At 44.3% G+C, this 19,826-nt stretch overlaps 1 protein-coding gene across 1 annotated transcript; it reads left to right on the forward strand.

The window, feature by feature from the left end:
- The first annotated feature begins 541 nt into the window (after nt 1–541).
- LOC125449534 (uncharacterized) lies at nt 542–19,826 on the forward strand. The gene is made up of 7 exons (XM_059642898.1): nt 542–649; nt 2,393–3,249; nt 4,237–4,362; nt 6,112–6,291; nt 16,894–17,069; nt 18,644–18,743; nt 19,683–19,826. Exons 1-7 carry the CDS (start codon nt 583–585, stop codon nt 19,824–19,826), a joined length of 1,650 nt encoding a protein of 549 aa, XP_059498881.1. The 5' UTR covers nt 542–582.

Raw genomic sequence — 19,826 nt, forward strand, 5'->3', positions numbered from 1 at the left:
TTCGCGTATGCAAAAAGCTTGTTATCTTCACTTTGTCTTTCACATGATAATAGCTCCTGAACTATTGAGGATGGGGGGAAAGTGCTGATCTCAGCAGCAATGCGCACATTCATCGTGTGTGGAAAATCACATTGTAATCTGTAAGTGAAATGTTCTGGTTTAAAGAGAGCCATTCATGCCCGAGAGTATAGAAAGGCAGCACTGAGAAGTAGCTTCATACTCGAAATAATTTGTGACATCGAGATGGGGCTCATGGTGATTTGAGTTGACAAAAGTATTGTTCGATTTCAGATGCTGTTTTTGTCATTTCATTATGATGCATTGAGCAGCAATGCTCCTTCATAATCAGGATGTAACACATTTTTTTTTCATTAATTTGTATTTCGTAATTGGGAATTGGTTTGTCCATTCACAGAAATTTGAAATAAACAGCGACTAAACTGAGTAATGACGTAATTTCAACCTCCCGAAGGAACTTCCACACAGTATAAGGCAGCATCTCAGTGAATGCATCAGCTCAGAGTTTCATAAAAGGAACTTGTCACCTGCCTGAAGGGACTGATCAGCTCGCAGGGAAATACAATGCATCGACCAATTCAACATGTGGAGAAGGCGTTCTACAGCGTCCTTGCTTTTGTTCGAATCCCTGGTATGGCATTGTGACAATCTGCTGCTGATCTGCTCTCTGGTTTTGTCTGTTGAACAATAATGTCGACAGCTCACTGGCTGTTCAGCCTTATCCAGACACTGGGAACAGGTGACAGCAATTCACTGAGCAGCATTCTCAGTACAATTCTCTACTGACAGAGACTCCCAACTTCACTGCTGCTGCAGTATTTTCTGAGCACTGTCAGGAGGGCAGCACGGAGGCACAATGGTTAGCAGCTGTGGCCTTACAGCTTCACAGTCCTGGTATCGATTCCAGTCTTGGGTCACTGTTTGTGTGGACTTTGTACATTCACCCTGGGTCTGCATGGGCTTCCTTCGAGTGTTCCGGTTTCCTTCCACAGTGCTAAGGTGTGCAGGTCAGGTGGATTGGCCATGCTAAATTGCCCATAGTTTTCAGGGAGATGTAGCTTATGTGGCCTGTGCGCAGATGGGTCTCGGTGGGGTTCTCTGAGGTTTGGTGTGGACTTGTTGGGTGAAAAGGACTGTTACCACTCTGCAAGGATTCAGTGTGTAGTTGTCTATGCCAGTTTCACACAATTTGGAAGTGTGATGAGAGATGAGGCAGGTTAGTTCTGAAAATGTATCACTGGGCCAGAGATGTTGACTCTGCTTTCTCTACACAGCTGCTGCTGAGCAATTTCTGTTCTTGTTATGCAAATGCGGCACGTTTTGGAGCGAATTTCGCAAGTTAGGGGTGATCTGAGTGAAGTCCTGCAAGACTTTACCAGGAAAAGATTACTTATTTTCACTGGATCGGGATGCTAGAATCAGGGAGCATGGACTGGGAATTAAGTCCAGGCCATTTGGAAGAGAAGATAGGATGTTCTTCTGCACACAAATGCTGCGAAGAGATATCGAAGTCTCTTCCAAAAATGGTAATGTATAATGGATCAGTTGTGAACGTTAAATCTGTGTTGTTTTTTTCTTCAGCTACGGAGTTCAGGGATATGCACTCCAGTTTGATTTGTAAACAGTTATCCAACTACGATCCTTTCTGGAATTTTTCTCTGCTTCAATGACTCTGATCAGTGGATTTAAATCTTGGCTGATTTCTTCCTGGTCCCGACATGTTGAGATGTTTGCAATGTGCAGATGTGTAAATTTACAGTGTAAATATCGCAGCAGGCTTGTCAGTCGCATTTTGTCGCTGAAGGAGTCCTGCCTGCACTGTTATTCTGTACTTGTATTAGGCACATGGAGTTGCCTTGTTTGATATCTTAAATGATTCTAATGGCTTGCTACCTGGTCTTCCTGCAGCTCTGACAAAATCTTGGTCCAATGTCAAGTGCAGGGTTGGACCTAATCTAAGGAGAAGGAGACTTTTTTTGACAGTTCAATCACCAGCCCTATGACTGAGTTTGGCAGGGAGATTTCAACTGGGTTTTTGCACCTCTAAAAGTTGGAGCGGAGAATTGCAGGAATATATTGTCGTATTCAAATAATGCAACTAAAATTAAGAACAGACTTCATTCTGCTGTCCTAGGAGGGGCTTTTAGATCTGTTTCTGTCCAAACTAAACAATGTTTTCCAGCGATTTAGGCTGGTTAACAATCTGAGGTGGGTGTGCAAGTCTTATAATGAAAACTCGCTCAAACTCAAACCACTTGTACTCACACAGTGCACCGTTCTTTTGGTGACAAATTTATAGTTCTGATCTTTGAAATAAGCAGGTGGGATTTCTGATTCTTAATTCACTCTCCCTTTTCCCATTTGTCTTCTGCAGTTAATTTATTGGCGATTGTTATTCTTTCCCATGGCAAGTGTGGTGTATCCCCTTGCACTACACGGTACCTGGTGCTGATGACAGCTGCAGATCTGATGGTCATCATCACTGATGTTATACTGTGGAGATTTCCCTCTTATTATTTGCCACCATCTTTCTTGATCATCACTCCTGTGTGCAGTGTTACTGGAATCCTGCACCGTACAGCCAGGGACTGCTCTGTCTGGTTCACCGTCACTTTCACCTTTGATCGATTTGTGACCATTTGTTGTCAGAAGCTGAAAACAAAATATTGTACTGAGAAAACTGCGTCTGTCGTTCTGGCAACAACGTGCACCCTGTTCTGTTTGAAAAGCATTCCCTTCTATTTTCAATATGAGCCTCTGAGGATAATCAACAATGTGCCATTCTACTGTAAATCAAAGTCAAGTTACTTTACTGACATTTGGTGGGTGGCATTAGAATGCCTTGACACAATTTTGACCCCTTTTCTGCCATTCGTTCTAATTCTGTCACTCAATGCTATTATAGGCAGACATATTTTTGTGACCAGTCAAGTCCGGAAGAGGCTGCAGTGTGAGAGAAAAAGAGGGAAGCACAAAGACGCAGAGATGGAGAGCAGAAGGAAGTCTGTGATATTGCTCTTTGTCATCTCTGGGAGCTTCATTCTTCTGTGGTCAATCCTTGTTGTTTATTTCATGTATTATGTCATTCAAGAAATCAAACCTGACGATTTCTCACCTTTTCTGTACAATTTCGGTAGTACGGGTTATATGTTGCAATTCCTAAATTGTTGCACAAACACAGTTATTTATGCAACAACATTGTCCAGGTTCAGAGCGAAGATCAGTAACGCAGTACAATATCTAGTTGCACAAATTCTTTGTATTATGAGGAAATAAAAGAGCTCAGAGAAGCCCCAGGAGGGTTCTGTTTTATTCTCGGCTTTTTCTTTTTCACGCGTGAAATTAGGGCTTTGCTGGATGGGTCAGACATTTATTACCCATCTGTAGTTCCCTCTTGAGAAGGTGCTTGTGAGCTGCCTTCATGATCTGCTCCCTGCCCATGTTAGGGAAGGATTTTGACACAGCAACGTTGAATGAATGGCGATATGTTTCCAAGTCAGGATGGTGAATGGCTTCAAGGGTATCTTGCAAAGTGTGGTGTGCCCACGTATCTGCTGCCCTTGTCCATCTATATGGAAGTGTTTGTGTGTTTGGAAGATGCTGCCTGAGGATCTTTGGTGAATTTCTTCAGTGCATCTTGTAGATGGTACACGCTGCTGCTACTAAGCATTAGAGTGGAGGGACTGAATATTTGTGAAAGTGGTGTCAATTAAGCGGTGCTGCTTTCTCCTGGATGGCTCAGGAAGAGAGTTGATTCGGGAATGTGCATATTCCCCATTGTACAACAATTCAAAGGAATTGTTCAGGGAAGAATTTGTGACTTGGTAATTCCTATCAGCTTGGAACCCTCTGTAAGTTGAAAACAAAAGCAAACCCTTTTGACAGTTTTGATGAAATAAAACAGAATAGTTAATCATAAAATGTTTGCCTCTTAAACACGTGATTTCATTGCTCTGTTAGAGCTCAACAGGCTTCATACTAATATCACAAACAAACGACCATGAGCTGTTCTGATCTCAGAAATTATGGCAGCTGGTTCCTTGATATTACTATAACCCATCCACTAAATGTATGATAACAACCTGTTTTCTGTGTTTCAGCATTAAGTTGCTCAGTTCCAATGGGCTGCTACTCCAATGCAGCCGAACCAGAAATTTCATGTCATGGGTTGTAGCGTCAAAATTCTGCAACAGATCGCACTTGTGCTTAAATTGATAGAATGCTGCCCACTGGTGGCTACGACACGCTACTGCTCAGGCTGTGGTGGGCTTCAAAAACCCACAAGGATTCAGTCAGAGAAAACGAAGTCTGGAGCTGAATGAATACTGCAGGCCAAAGATCTCGGCTTGAAACGTCAGCTTTTGTTCTCCTGAGATGCCGCTTGGCCTACGGTGTTCATCCAACTCCACACTTCGTCATTTGGAATCTCCAGCATCTCCAGTTGCCATCATCTCGGTTTCAGCAAGAGATGGCCAGAAACTGGCAGCATCCTCAATGTACAAATACACGCTCACACACACACTCACACATACACACATGCACACACACACACACACACATGCACACACACACATACACACACACATACGCACACACACACGCACACACACACACACACACACACACACACACACACACACACACACACACACACACACACACACACACACACACACACACACACACGTCCACTCACTGACCAGCACTGTGCCTGTTCACTTCCTTCCCCTCATATCTCAGACAACATCGAAGGACACCGTGTAAAACTTCCCGTGTCCCCAAAGGCATGGTTTGAAGAATGAAAGAAATGTGCAATGTGAAAGATTTTTGATGTTTTCTCGAAAATATAACTCGCTGCTTGTGCAGTGGCATGGGGAGTCAGCAATGTGTGCCATTGTTTCACTTTAAACACAAGGCAAACAGACACGGAGAGAGAGGGCTTGCCCCAAAAATCAACAGAGATACCATTGGGCAGAGACACGGACACAGAGGGAGAAGCAAACACAGGAACACACTGCTACATATCCAGGGTGAAGCAAATCCCAGGAGCAGATTCCGTCACAAACATAATCATCTGCAGAGACAGGTTCTCTGCCCTGTATCATACTCTGCCTCTCGTGCTCTCCTTCCTCCATTCCTCTCTCTGACAACAGCCCTTCCCTCTTAGATAATAAGGTCTAGACCTGAATGAACACAGCAGGACAAGAAGCATCCGAGGAGCAGGAAAGCTGACGTTTCGGGACTAAACAATTCATTAGCACTTCCCTCTACCTCCCTGACACCCCTGTTAAACACTCCCGTCATCTCTGGCTCTGCTGCACCCTGCCTAGTGACCAGCCGCTCCCTCAGGAATTCAAGGACATGGTCACAGTCCAATCCGACCCCCCACCCACCACGATCCACATCCTCTCACAGACTTGCAGCCCCTGGGCTGGAGCACCCAGTTCAGTATGCGCAGAGACTCACAGGTCTATTGAGTGACTGCAGTAATGCACAGCAAGATCATAGTCTGCAGCCATTCCCGACCACACACTCAATGAGAAATGTACTTCTAGCCCCTTCCACTTGTCCCCTCTCCATTTCCAACAACAGTGGCGGTGAAACCCAAGAGGAACAACGAAAAGGTGGATCCCAACTGTATCAATTGTACAGCTCTCAGCGGCACTGAATCCTTTACCAGAGAGGGACAGAACACAGGGACTGTCACTGTCCACTGGAGAAGTACCTTATGATTGGAGGTTGGAAGATTGTATTCCATTGTTGAAGAGAGGGAATAGGGATGATCCTGGGAATTACAGACCAGTCAGTGTTAATTCCATGGTAGTGAAATTATTGAAGTGGATCCTGAGCGATATCAGTTAGGATGATCTGGAAAAGCACGGTTTGTTTGCAATTAGTCAGGATGGCTTTGTAATGGAAAGATCATGTCTCTCTAGCTTCTTTGAGGAGGTGACAAAACGCAACATTGACGCTCGAGCAGTGGATGTGGTGTACGTGAATTTTAGCAAGACATTTGATACGGTTCCCCATGTAAGCCCATTCAGAAAGTAGGAAAGCACAAGAATCAATGAAATTTTGGCTGTCTGGATACAGAATTGGCCGACCAAAAGTAGAACGAGGGTAGTAGTAGATGGAAATTATTCAGCCTGGAACTTGGTAACCAGTGCTGTTCTACATGGACCTGTTCTGGGACTACCGCTGTTTGTGAAGTTTATAAATGACTTGGCTGAGGAAGTAGAAGTATGGGGTCGTACGTTTGCCGATGACATGAAGGTTGGTGGAGTTGTGGACAGCATGGAGAGCTGTTGTAGTTTGCAATGGGGCTTTGGCAGGATGCAGAGCTGGGCAAAGAATGGCTGATGAAATTCAACCCGGAAAAGAGTGAAGTGTTTCATTTTGGAAGGTCAAATGTGAATGCAGAATACAGGGTTATTTGCAAGGTGTTTGGCAGTGTGGAGGAACAGAGGGATTTTGGGGTCCACGTCTAAAGGCCGTTCAAAGTTGCTATCTAATTTGATAGGGTTATAAAGAAGGCATATGTTTTGGTGGCTTTTATTGGCAGGGGAATTGAGTTTAAGAGCCGTGAGGTTATGCTGCAGCTCCATAAATCTCTGGTTAGACCAGACTTGGAACATTGTGTGCAGTTCTGACCAATTCAGTATGAGAAGGACATGGATGCTTTAGAAGGGTGAAGACAAGATTTACCAGGATGCTGTTTGGACTGGAGGACAGGTCTTATCTGGAAAGGATGAGGGGGCTAATGCATTTGTCATTGGAGTGAAGAAGGATCAGTGGTGACTTGACGTATGTGTGCAAGATAATGAAAGGCATAGATCGAGTGGATAGTCAGAGACTTCTTTCCCAGGGTGGAAATGACTATTACAAAATGGTATAATTTTAAGGTGTTTGGAGGAAGGTATAGTGGAGATGTCAGAGGTAGGGTTCCTGCAACAGAGAGAGTGGTGGGTGCATGGGATGCACTGGCAGCAGTGATAGTGGAGTCAGGAACCTGATTTGTAGCTCCAGTAAACAGGCAGTGAAGAGTAGTGAGGTCATGAATAAGGTTTCAAGGTCACAAGAGTGAACCGGCTGGCACAAAGTGGTGTGAAGAGTGTCTATCCCACAATATCATGGAACCCTTTGGAAAATAAAGGCACCTCCTGCAAGCCGAGAGCCCGTTTGGATGATTGTGGATGAAAGGTCATGAAGGATGGAAAGGCTGCAGGGATTTTCCTGACTGTTCTGAGAGTTAAGCAGATTCACTAAATTTATGCTATGAATTAGATTCACTAATTTATTCTAAGTCCCATTGAATTCCTGATCATCTGAATTTGTTTCCTCTCTCTGAATGTCAGTAACTAAAGCCTGTTTCTCTGGTTAGCTTTCCCTGTCAGAGAAACTTGTTCGCATATTTATATGATATTCCTGATCATTTCTTTTCCATCATGTAACTTTACCAGGTAATCCATCTGCCAAGTCTGGAAAGGACCACTGAACCTTGCTTGGAAGGGATCTCCTTACGTTAGTAACAATGCCAATACTTTATGCATCTGGTAAATGTGCTAATTTTAGATTTTCAATCTGCCCCTTGCTTCATTCAATGCTGTACATCCTTCAGATGGTGTCTAGCTGATTCACCAACTCTGTTTAATCTTTCTCCCACCTCAGATCCATAATGTAAGTGTGAGTTCTCTGAATTCAGACCAATCAACTTGTCCTTGTTTAATTTTAACGGTCTTCTTACTTCGTGTATGAATATCAATTCAAATGGTGTAAACCGCGTCAATTCATTTCGAGAAACTCTGATAGCCTGTAATGTAAATGGGATGCGTTTATCCCAATCATTTGTGCAATGCTGGAAATGAGTCCTCTGCACAGTCTTAAAGGTCTGATTAGACCACCGTCCCAATGCTCCTTGGGATGCATGAAGGCACACACTTGATTTAAAGTGCTGGATGTCTAAACAATGCATGACCATCTTAAATATTTTGGCAGTGAAGTTGGCTGCTTGGTCTGACTGAATCTCCCTGGCTAGTCCACAATGGGTAAGGAAGGCAAGCATCTCTTCCAAACCTTTTTTTTTTGGCTTGACATTCCATCATGGAATTGCCTCCAGGTCTGTTTAGCAAATTCTGGTTCACACTTTCAGTTTTACGAAGAACAAAGAACAAAGAAATTTACAGCATAGGAAGAGGCCCTTCGGCTCTCCAAGCATGCGTCAATTGAGATCCTCTGTCTAAAACTGCCATCTATTTTCTAAGTTTCTGCATCCCTTTGCTCCTTGCCCATCCAGGTACATGTCCAGATACATCCTAAAAGACACTATCGTGTCTGCGTGTACCACTCCCGCTGGCAAAGCATTCCAGGCACCCAGCATTACCTGCGTGAAGAACATTACACTGTTATCTCCCATTAACGTTCTTCCCCTCAATTTGAACTCATGACACCTAATAATTGAGTCCCCCACTCAGTGAAAAAGCTTCTTGCTATCCACCTTGTTTATACACCTCATGATTTTGTAGACCTAAATCGGGTCCCCCCTCAATCTACATCTTCCTAATGTAAATAAACCAAACCTCCTCAACCTTTCTTCATAGCTAGCGACCTCCATACCAGGCAACATCCTGGCGAACCTCCTCTGCTCACTCTCCAAAGAATCCACATCCGAACCAAAGTCTTATTCATCTGCAATATGAAGTGCCATCTCATGTTCTCAATACCCGGTATGGTAAAGGAAAACATGTCGTATGCCTTCTTGAACATTCTATTGGTCTGCGTTGCCACCTACAGGGAACAATGGGCCTGGATACCCAGATGTCTCTGTACATCAATTTTCCCTAGCATTTTTCCATTTACTGCATAGTTTGCTCTTGAATTACATCTTCCAAAATGCATCACCTCGCATTTGCCCGGAATGAACTCCATTTGACATTTATCTGCCTAACTATCTCCGCTCTATCTGTATTCTGCTGTAATCTCTGACAGTCCCCTTCACTATCTGCTCCACCACCACTCTTCGTGTCATTTGCAAACTTGCTAACAGGAATATTGCCAGAAGGCTGGAGGATAGCAAATGCTGTCCCCTTGTTCAAGAAAGGGAGCAGAGACAACCATGGTAATTATAGACCAGTGAACCTTACTTCGGTTGTGGCTAAAGTGTTGGAGAGGATTATAAGATTTAGGATTTATAATAATCTAGAAAGGAATACTTTGATTCGGGATAGTCAACACGGTTTTGTCAAGAGTAGGTCTTGCCTCACAAAACTTATTGCGTTTTTTGAGAAGGTGATCAAACAGGTTGATTAGGGTAAAGCGGTTGATGTGGTGTATATGGATTTCAGGAAAGCATTTGATAAGTATCCCAATGTTGGCTATTGCAGGAAATACGGAGTCATACAAATAAAGGTGATTTAGCAGTTTGGATCACAAATTGGCGAGCTGTAAGAAGACAGAGAGAGGTGGTTGTTTCAAAATATTCATCCTGGAGTTGAGTTACTAGTGGTGTACACAAGGATCTGTGTTGGTGCCACTGCTGTTTGTCATGCTTATAAATGACCTGGATGAGGGCTGAGACGGATGGGTTCGTAAATATGCGAATGACACTAAAGTTGGTGGAGTTGTGGATATTGCAGAAGGATGTTGCAGTTTACAGAGGGACACAGATAAGCTGCAGAGCTGTACTGAAAGGCGGGAAATGGAATTTAATGCGGAAAGGTTTGAAGTGATTCACTTTGGAAGGAGCACCAGGAGTACAGAGTACTGGGCGAATGGTAAGATTCTTGGTAGTGTGGATGAGCAGAGAGATCTCGTTGTCCATGTGCATTGATCCTTGAAAGTTGCCACCCAGATTGATGGGGTGGTTAGGAAGGCGTACAGTGTGTTAGGTTTTATTGGAAAAGGATTGAGTTTCGCAGCCATGAGGTCATGTGGCAGCTGTACAAAACTCTGGTGTGGCCGCACTTGGAGTATTTTGTACAGTTCTGGTCACCGCATTATAAGAAGGATGTGGAAGTTGTGGAAAGGGTGCAGAGGTGATATACTAGGATGTTGCCTGCTATGGAGGGAAGATCTTCCGAGGAAAGGTTGAGGGACTTGAGGTTGTTTTCATTAGAGAGAAGAAGGTTGAGAGGTGACTTAATTGAAACATATAAAATAATCAGAGGGTTAGATAGGGTGGTTAGGGAGAGCATTTTTCCTAAGATGGTGACGGCGAGCACGAGGGGGCATAGCTTTAACTTGAGGGGTGAAAGATATAGAACAGACGTCAGAGGTAGTTTCTTTACTCAGAGAGTAGTAAGGGAGTGGAATGTTTTGCCTGCAACGGTAGTAGATTCGCCAACTTTAGGTACATTTAAGTCGTCTTGGATAAGCATATGGACGTACATGGAATAGTGCAGGTTAGATGGGCTTGAGATCGGTATGACAGGTCGGCACAACATCAAGGGCCGAAGGGGCTGTACTGTGCTGTAATGTTCTATGTCCAGCAGTGTGTGTCATTGTTTCACTTTAAACACAAGAGGAACATATAGGGAGCGAGAGGACTCACGCTGAAAACAAGAGAGATCCCATTGGACAGGGGCATAGAAACAGAGAGAAGAAAGAACAGAAACACACTGCACATTCCTAGGGTGACTCAAACCCCAGAAGCAGATTCTGTCAGAAATAGAATCATCTACAGAGACTGGTTCTCTGCCCTGTATCAAAATACGTCCCTCCTGTGCACTCCCTGCTCAATTTCTCTCTCCTCCAACAACGCTTCCCTCTTAAATAACAAGGTGTGGAGATGGATGAACACAGCTGGCTAAGCAGCATTTTTGGAGCAGGAACGCTGATGTTTCGGGCCTAGGTCCTTCATAAGTCACTCCCTCTTCCTCCCTCACGCCCCTGTCAAACGATGTCGCCATGTCTGGCTCTCCTACAGCCTCCTTGTCAGCCAGTCCCCATCTCTCAGGAACTTGAGGACATGGTCACCTCCAGTGCACCCCCACCCCATACCACGATCTACTTCCTCTCGCAGCCTCGTAGCCCTTGGGCTGGAACACCCAGTTGAGTATGCGCAGAGACGCACAGGTGTATTGAGTGACTGCAATAATGCACAGCAAGATCCCTGTCTGCACCATCCTCTGCCGCACACTCAATGAGAAATGTACTTCATGTCGCTTCCACTGTCCCCTCTCATTTTTCAACATACGTGCCGGCGGTGGTGGGGCGGGGGGGGGGGGGGTGGGCGAGAACCCAGGAGAAACAACGGAAAGGTGAATCCCGATTGAATCAACTGTACAGCAGCCTGCGGCACTGAATCCTTTACCAGGCAGAGAGGAACAGAGCGCAGGGACCCAGGGAGAGACACGGAAAGAAAATGTTGGGAAAGAAAAAGAGAAAGACAGACTGGCGGACGAAGTGGGTGGAGAGAAAACAACAGCAGGATAGACAAACTGAGGGAGGGAGAGAACAAGAGGACAGACATACCAAAAGATGGAGAGAGACAGAACAAGACAGAATAGACAGGTAGAGGGACGTGGAGAGAGGGGGCAAGAAAACGATAGTCAGTGAGAGGGAGGGGAAAAGCGCAAAGAGGACAGACAGAGGAAGTGAGTGAGAGAACGAGGGAAGGAAACAAGGCCGGATGGACAGATGGAGTATGGGAGAGAACGGGACCAGGACAGGCAGCCAGCTAGAGAGGCAGACAGAGAGTGAAAATCCAGAGAGAGAAACAAAGTGTAAGGCAGTTACAGGGAGAAGCAAGGGACTGAGGAGACATAAATCCAGGCAATGGAAGAGAGAAGGGCAGACAGAAAGCAACAGTAAAGTCCCGGAGAGAAATATAAGACAGAGAGAAAGGGCGGCAGAGAGACAGCCAGATACGGAGAGTGAGAGAGTGAGAAATAGACAGAGAAAGATAGAGAGCGAGAGATAGGGATAAAGAGTTGCAAACAAGTGAAAAAAAAAAGACCTGAGAGATCGGGGATGCAGCTGTGATCTGCAGAAGAGAGCAACAAATTCTCATGCGTCTGAGACAATGTTTCAGCGAGAGATGCGTGAGGATGTTGGTTTTGGAATGTTTGAATATTAAACATTCTTTTCAGTGAGAGTGTTCTAGACCATGGCAACTTGTGGTGTGAAGAGCAATGCTGGCATGTTGGCTTTAATTTCCGAATTACCTTCACTGAATTGCCTTCTGAAGCTGTGGCCACTGAAAACAAGTCCTTCCTATTAATAAACCTGAATCCTAAAGTCTGCTTTTCTTTTGTTTGAGACTTTAACCATTTCAGGCAAAAGGAGAGAGCCTGGTGAGGTAACTCGGAAAATGTTATTGAAGTTATGAAATAATGTTCCATAAAGCAGGACGTTGAATTGAAAGGTATACTACAGGCTTGCTTTCCAGTTCAGAAGGGGAAAATGAGTCAGCATTCAATCTTGGGACTCACTCCGATACTTTGAGATTCATGTGTTTCAGACAGGATAACAGGCAATATTAAACTCAAAGTTTTTGAAAAGATTTGTAGCTCAGATTGTGGATGTAGACTTGCTCGCTGAGCTGGTGTGTTTGGTCGCAGATGTTTTGTCACGCTGTGAGATAACATCGTCAGTGCACATCTGGTGTAGCATTGGTGTTATGTCCCGCTTGTTATTTATATGCCTCGGTTTGCTGGGGTTTTTGGCAATGTTTCTCACTTGTTTGTATATTCTATCCAGTTCAGTGCATTAGTTGATGGAGTTCCGGTGGGAATGCCAGGCCTCCGGGGATTCCTTGGCATGCCTCTGTTTGGCTTGTGCTGTTATGGACGCGTTGTGCCACTTGAATTCGTGTCGTTTCTTGCCCGTGCGTATTGAGACCAGTGAGAATTGGTCATTTTGCATCGGTGGCTAAGTTTTGTGTTCGTTCATGTACTCCCCACCCAAGTATCAGGATAGCCCACAAACCAACAACCACCCTGCGACAGCTACTGATGGATATAAATGATCGCAAACCCAAATCAATAAAACGAACATTGCACAAAATACCATGCAAGGACTGTAAGAAAAATTACATGGGCCAAGCTAGAAGAAAACTGACAACAAGGCTACCTGAACACTGACACGCCGCCAAGAGACACGACCAATTCTCACTGGTCTCAGTGCACAAGGACAAAGAAGGACACAAATTCGACTGGGACAACACATCTATAATATATCACAAGCCAAACAGACAACACCCAGGGATATTAATGACAAGCCAGACAGAATGGCCACTTCAGAGGATGCACACAGACGATGCTACCCAGCAGGATGACAAAACATCTGCAAACAAACACATCGGCTCAGAGAGTAAGCCTCCAACTTCAATATTAATTTCAACTTCAAACTTGGTGCACATGCTTTGGTGACTGAAAACTGCTGCTTGCTGATTCTTTATCCAAGTCCCATCCTCTTGTAAGGTCAATGATTCTACTATTTTCTAATTGGCTCGGATCGTGCTACCTTCTAATTGGCTCATGATGTGTGTGATCAATCAGTGATTGGTCGTTACGGGTGACAGACATTGACTACTGTCACCTCCTGCAACTTCCTTGCAGACCGTAACAAACAGCACGCTGTTTGGCAGATATTCACGAGGAACATGGCTGATCCAGCATTCCTCACGTGCACTTTCCTGCCCGCTCCCCGTGATCATCCATTTTCTGAGTGATCAAGAAGCGATGCAGCTCAGCCTGAAATTCCCACTGGGTGCCTGTCCCCACAGTTCTCTGTGACAGGCAGTCCCAAAGACTCTCACCGCTGTGAGAGAAGAAATTCCCTCTTACCTGAGACTTAGATTGATCCGCTTTATTCTGAACTAGTGATCTCTGGTTATATATTCACACCGTGGGTGCGGAGGGTAGGGGAGGGAAGCATCTTCTTCGGCCTTCGCCCTGTCTAGTCTTGAAGGAATAATATGTTTCAATGTGATCACCTCTCCCTCTTCTAAACTCCAATGAGTAGAATATCAACTCATTCATTTTTTTGTTGACAAGCTAGTGTATACAGATGGGAATCATTTGGATTGATTAGTTAAGGCATCGCTTACCCGTGGTACCATCCACTTAATTTTGGCCTCTTTTTGTTACTTCTCTAGGATGAGGGGCTTTTTCCAACTCTTTCTGTGCCCATTTGTCCGAGTTAGGGGATCGTATGTTGTTGTGCCCTTGTGATTGAAATCCAGAACTTCAAGTCACTGTTATTATTTAATTGTGAAAATTTCTTTCTCATTTCAGCGAGGACACACCACAAGCTATTTTCAGAGGCCGTTTGTTCGTTGGCGTGTTTTCTCTCTCCGTGCTTGACAGTTGATGGATGAGTTTAACATTTTAAACGAATGTCATGAAAAAAAAGAAACAGAAGCTTTATGAAGGAGATCATACACTGCAAATACAAAATGCAAAGTTGCTGGTGAAATTATGGAGAAAGTGTACACAGTGTATAAAGAGTAATGTAGTGAGATATTGTTATATATTATGTCAGTACATTGACATGAGTGTCAAAATTCGAAAGAATTCCAGTTATGAGCTCCAGCACAAACAGTTACAAAGTTATCTCACAAAAAATAATACATCTAGCCAATGTCTTCTAAGATGTGACACGTTGCATCAAAACCAGTATGGAGTGCAACTTTTATTTCTTCATTCTTCCTTCCTGCAATAAGTTCCTCCTAGCTTTCTGTTGTTGCTGAAATTAAATCTTTTCCAATAGGAATTAAACTAGCTGGAAGCTATTCAGATATGAAATTTTCTGAAGCAGGGCCTAGGACCGAAATGTCATCCTTCCTGCTCCTCTGATGCTGCTTGGCCTGCTGTGTTCATCGATCCCTACACCTTGTTATCCCTAATTTGTACATGCCCTCTGTTTCGAGACTCTGGCAATGGTGGTTGTGTTGAGGAGGGGGCAGTGTTGCGGGGTGAAGTGGTGTGGTGGGGAGGAACAGAGGGTGTGGAAGCATCTTCACAGCATTTCCCCTGTCAACTCTTGAGAACACTGTATGTTTCAAAGAGATCAGCTCTCATTCTTTTGCACGTTGTGAGAGCTGAAAGTAAACTGAACAGGGGCTTCCGATTAATTCGCTCGTGGTTTAGTCTAATTCTGATCCAAATTCCATGTTGAATGTACTAACCAGTGTGACAGTATTGGTTATTTGAAAAATATCACTCCAGACCCTTCATTACATTACATTCTGTATCTCACTCCCCAGTGTTCAATATTCTATATATGTGATATATTTTTATATAGCTGGATGGATTAGTTTGCTTAAATTACAGAGTAAATTTATTCCTTGCTGTTATTCTATACAGATAAAACTCGCAAGGACAAATAGCATAGAATCCTAGCAGTGTAGAAACAGCTCAAACGGCCTGACAAGTTCACACCGAGACTTGGAGCATCTCACCCATGCCTACTTCCTCATAGCCCACCTAAGCTACACATCCCTGAATGTTACAGGCAATTTAGCATGTCCAATCCACCTAGCCTGCACATTTTTGGACTCTGGGAGGAAACTGGAGGATCCAGAAAAAACACCACACAGACACGGGAGAATGTGCAAACTCCACACAGACAGTCTCCCAAGGGTGGGATTGATCCTGGGTCCCTGGTGCTGTGAGGCACCATGATCATCTTGTTCATATTCCAGTCTCTAGCTTACTTTGCAGAATCTGTAATTCTACATGTACCTACACCAGCCCATCGATTAGTTTATAGTCTGTTACTTGCTCCCTGTTATGTGCTGTGCTCTGGATAAACTTGCTGAAATCATCCATTTGATTCCAGTCTCTAATGTCATACAAACAAAATGGTCAAGTTCTGAACCAGGAGCAGAAACAGGGGAAACACCAATTTAACTTCTCTGCATTTGTTTCCCAACAAAAAAGTGACTCTGGAATTCTGTCAGTTTTATGAGTAGAACACGGGGATAGGCTCTCGTCTACACCATAAACAGATGAAGTCTGTTCAAAAGTATATGCATGTTTTAATTCATTAAGTTGCAAATTTCGGACTGTTGAAACCTACTGCCCTGAGATAATTCAACATTTCAGCAGGATCGTGCAAAATTTCCAATTTGCAAACAGCTAGAGAGATAGAAATATAGAAAAAGTGACATGTTTGGTTTGGGATTGAATTGTAGGCGCCAGGCCTTGTTCAGAATCAGTCTCAGGGTTTTGAACTTAAATAATTTTTGTGTTATCACGATACCAAGAATTTATAACATAGCACAATGTACCACTGTGAGTTCAAATTTTGTGCTGTCTAAAATAAAAGCAATTGGATCTACAACGAGATAAACTTCATTGCCCCGAAATACATGTGTGTCAGTGTCACACAGCATGGAAATGGACCCCTCAGTCCAATCAGACAATGCCAAAACATAATCCCAAACTGAACGTGCCTCACCGGCCTGCACTTGGTCCACATCCCTGTCAAAATATTCTTACTCATACGCTAATCCAAATGGCTTTTAAACATTACAACTTTAACAGTATCCTCCATTTTGTCTAACGGTTCATTCCACACACGAATCAGTCTCTGTCAATAAGTTGCCTCTCATGTCTTTTAAAAACCTTTCTCTACTGGAAATATTCCTCCTGTTTGATGGGGACAAGGTGGAGGGAACCTTACATTGTATAGAACACGTTCTCTAATTGTCTTGGGCGTGTTTGATCAGGACAGTGCAGAGGGAAAATACAGTGTGGAACTGATGGAGCACAGCAGACCAGGGAGCATCGGAGGAACAGGAAAGTTGACGTTTCGGTTTGGGAGATTTTCTGAAGTGTTGTCCCGACCAGAAACATTGGCTTTCCTGTTTCTCTGATGCTGACTGGTCTGCTGTGCTCCTCTAGCTCCATACTGTGTTATCTCTGCCGCCAGCATCGGAAGTTCTTACTATCTCTGGTGGAGAGGGATGCTGTCTTTGTGTCCACTAGTCCGGAAATCCCCCACCCTCGCGAAAAGACATCTGCTCCAGTAGACAAATGTCCTAATTCGAGGGTCATCTTAGAACTCAGGCCCTGCATTCCTGCTCAGTGTTCTCTGAGCCCTCTCCAGTTAGAAAACATCCCTCCAAGAACACAGTGACCAGAACGAAATGCAGTACTCGAACAGAGGCCTCACCATAGTCCTGCATACCCTGAACATGACAGCACAACTACTCCACTCAACAGTCAGAGCGATGAAGGCAAGTCTGCCAATGACCCTCTAAACCAACCTGTCTCCATGTGATACAGATCTCAAGGAATTATACACCTGAACCCCCAACAACGCTGCATGAGGCCCCACATTTTGTGAGGGAGTGAGTGCGACAGTGAGGGACTGAGTGTGACTCAGAGGGAATAAGCGTGACTGAGGGAGGGAGTGCAATTGCGACAGAGTGAATGTAACTGGGTGGGATTGAGTGCGACAGTGAGGGAGTGAGAGTGACGGTGAATGAATGAGTACAACAGGTAAGGAATGAATCTTTGTGGTGGAATTTGAGTGAGAACTCACAAGTGAGTGTGTATGAAAGGTCTCTGTTGGAAGTTGTGATTCAGTGATGCTTTGAGCTTGTAGTGCTCGACAAAAGTCTGAAATGGTGAATTGAGAGTTGCATGGATCTTGCAGCTGCTCCTGAGATTCAGGCCTGTTTCTAGATTTATATCTTTCTTTTTTCCAAATATTACACTGCAGTTGTATGAGATCTTTACTTTGATTCAACTTTGTTTCTTTTATAGTCAAAGATGAAAAAAAAACTCTGAAGAAATCACAAAAGAAGTGTGCATTTTTTGTTTATTCAGACAGATTTCTGCCAGCCAAGAACTTAAGAATTGGGAGCAGGAACAGTCCATCTGGCCATTCGAGCCTGTTCAATCATTCATTATCATCTTGGCTGATCTTTTCATGGACTCAGCCTCACTTACCCGCCCACTCACCAGAACACTTAATTCCTTCACAGTTCAAACATCTATCTTTGTCTTGAAATCATTTTACGAGGTAGCCTCAACTGCTTCACTGGATAGGGAATTCCATAGAGTCACAAACCTTTGGGTGACGAAGTTCCTTTTCAAATCAGCCCGAACTCTACTCCCCCTTATTCTGAGGCATTGTCCCCCAGTTCTAACTTCAGCTACCAATGGAAACAACCTCCCTGATTCTATCTTATCTATTCTCTTCATAATTTATGTTTCTTTCGAATAACCCCCTCATTCTTCTAAGCTCCAATGATTATGGTCCCAATCTACTCAATCTCTCCTCATAAGACAAACGTTTCAATTCTGGGACAGACCTGGTGAACCTCCTCTGCACCCAATTCACTGCCAGTACATCCTTTATCATGTAAGGAGACCGGAGCTGTACACATTACTCCAGGTGTGGCATCCCCAGCACCCTATCCAGCTGCAGCAAAACCTCCCTGTTTTTAAACTTCATCCCCCGAGCAATGAAGGACAATAATCCATTTGCCATCTTAATAACCTACCTCCCTTGCAAAACAGCTTTTTATGATTCTTTATAGACGCTTAATTCAGAATGTCAGGAGGGCAGCGCTCGAATCCGACCATAGCAGATGATGGAATTTCAATTCAATCAAAAAAAAACACTGAAATTTTGAAACCACTGCCGGCTACGAAGCTGTTGTTATTTTCAGAAAGAAAGCTCCTGGTTCATTCAGGTGTCAGAGACTACTTAATGACTCCATACACACAGCATTGTGGTTGGCTCTCAATTGCCCTCAGAAACGGCGTCCGGTAGGATCAATCGGAACAAAATGTCAAAGAAATGAAACCAAGCACATCACCAAGTATCAAACTGGGTGCCGGAAGAGACAATAACAGAAACTGCTCTGTCGAGTCTACAAAATGCTCCTCGCTAACATCTGGGCATCAGTGCGAATATTGGGAAAGCTGACTCACAGACTAAGCAAGCAGGCCACCTGACAATTTAATGCTCCTGGAATCATATCTCACAGACAATGTCCCAGACACCAGCATCACCATCCTTGGATATGTCCTGGCCCACTGGCAAGACAGGCGCAGCAGAGGGGGCAGCACAGTGGGATACGGTGAGGAGGGAGTTGCAGTGGGAGCTGTCAACATTGACTCCGGACCTCATGAAGTCTCATGGCTTTGGGTTAAATGTGGGCAAGGAAACCTCCTACCATCCTCCACCAGCAGATGAATTAGTTCTCCTCCTTGCTAAACAATGCTTAAAGAAAGCACTGAGGGTGGGCAGGGCACAAAATGTACTCTGGATGGTGGATTTCTATGCCAACCATGAATAGTGGCTCAGCAGGAGTACTGCGATGGAGATGGTGCGGCACTAAAGGACACAGCTACTAGACTGGGTCTGCAGCATTTGGTGGGGGAACCAACAAGAGGGAAACACACTCTTGACCACATCCTCACCAATGTGCTAGCTGTAGGTACAACTTAGCAAGTTAGTTTCGGAAAGAGAGATCATTGCACAGTCCTTGTGGAGTTGAAATCACACGTTCACATTGAGAATAACCTCTATTTTGTTGTGTGCCACGATCACCATGCTCAATGAGGCAGACTTCGCAGAGATCTAGCAACTCAAAACTGGGCCTGCATGAGGTGCTGAGAGCCGTCAACAGCAGCAGAATGGTACTCCACCACAATCTGTAAATGCATGGCCCAGCATATCCCCCACTCAACCGCTACCATCAGGGCATGGGATCGATCCTCGTTCAAACGACAGTGCAGGAGGGCATACCAGAACAGAACCAAGCCCACCTGAAGATGAAGATTCAACCTGGTGAAGCCACCAAACAGGATGACTTGCACGCCAAACCGCCGGAAGTGATAGATTGA

The sequence above is a fragment of the Stegostoma tigrinum genome, chromosome 46, assembly GCF_030684315.1.
Source record: "Stegostoma tigrinum isolate sSteTig4 chromosome 46, sSteTig4.hap1, whole genome shotgun sequence".
Classification (NCBI taxonomy): Eukaryota; Metazoa; Chordata; class Chondrichthyes; order Orectolobiformes; family Stegostomatidae; genus Stegostoma; species Stegostoma tigrinum.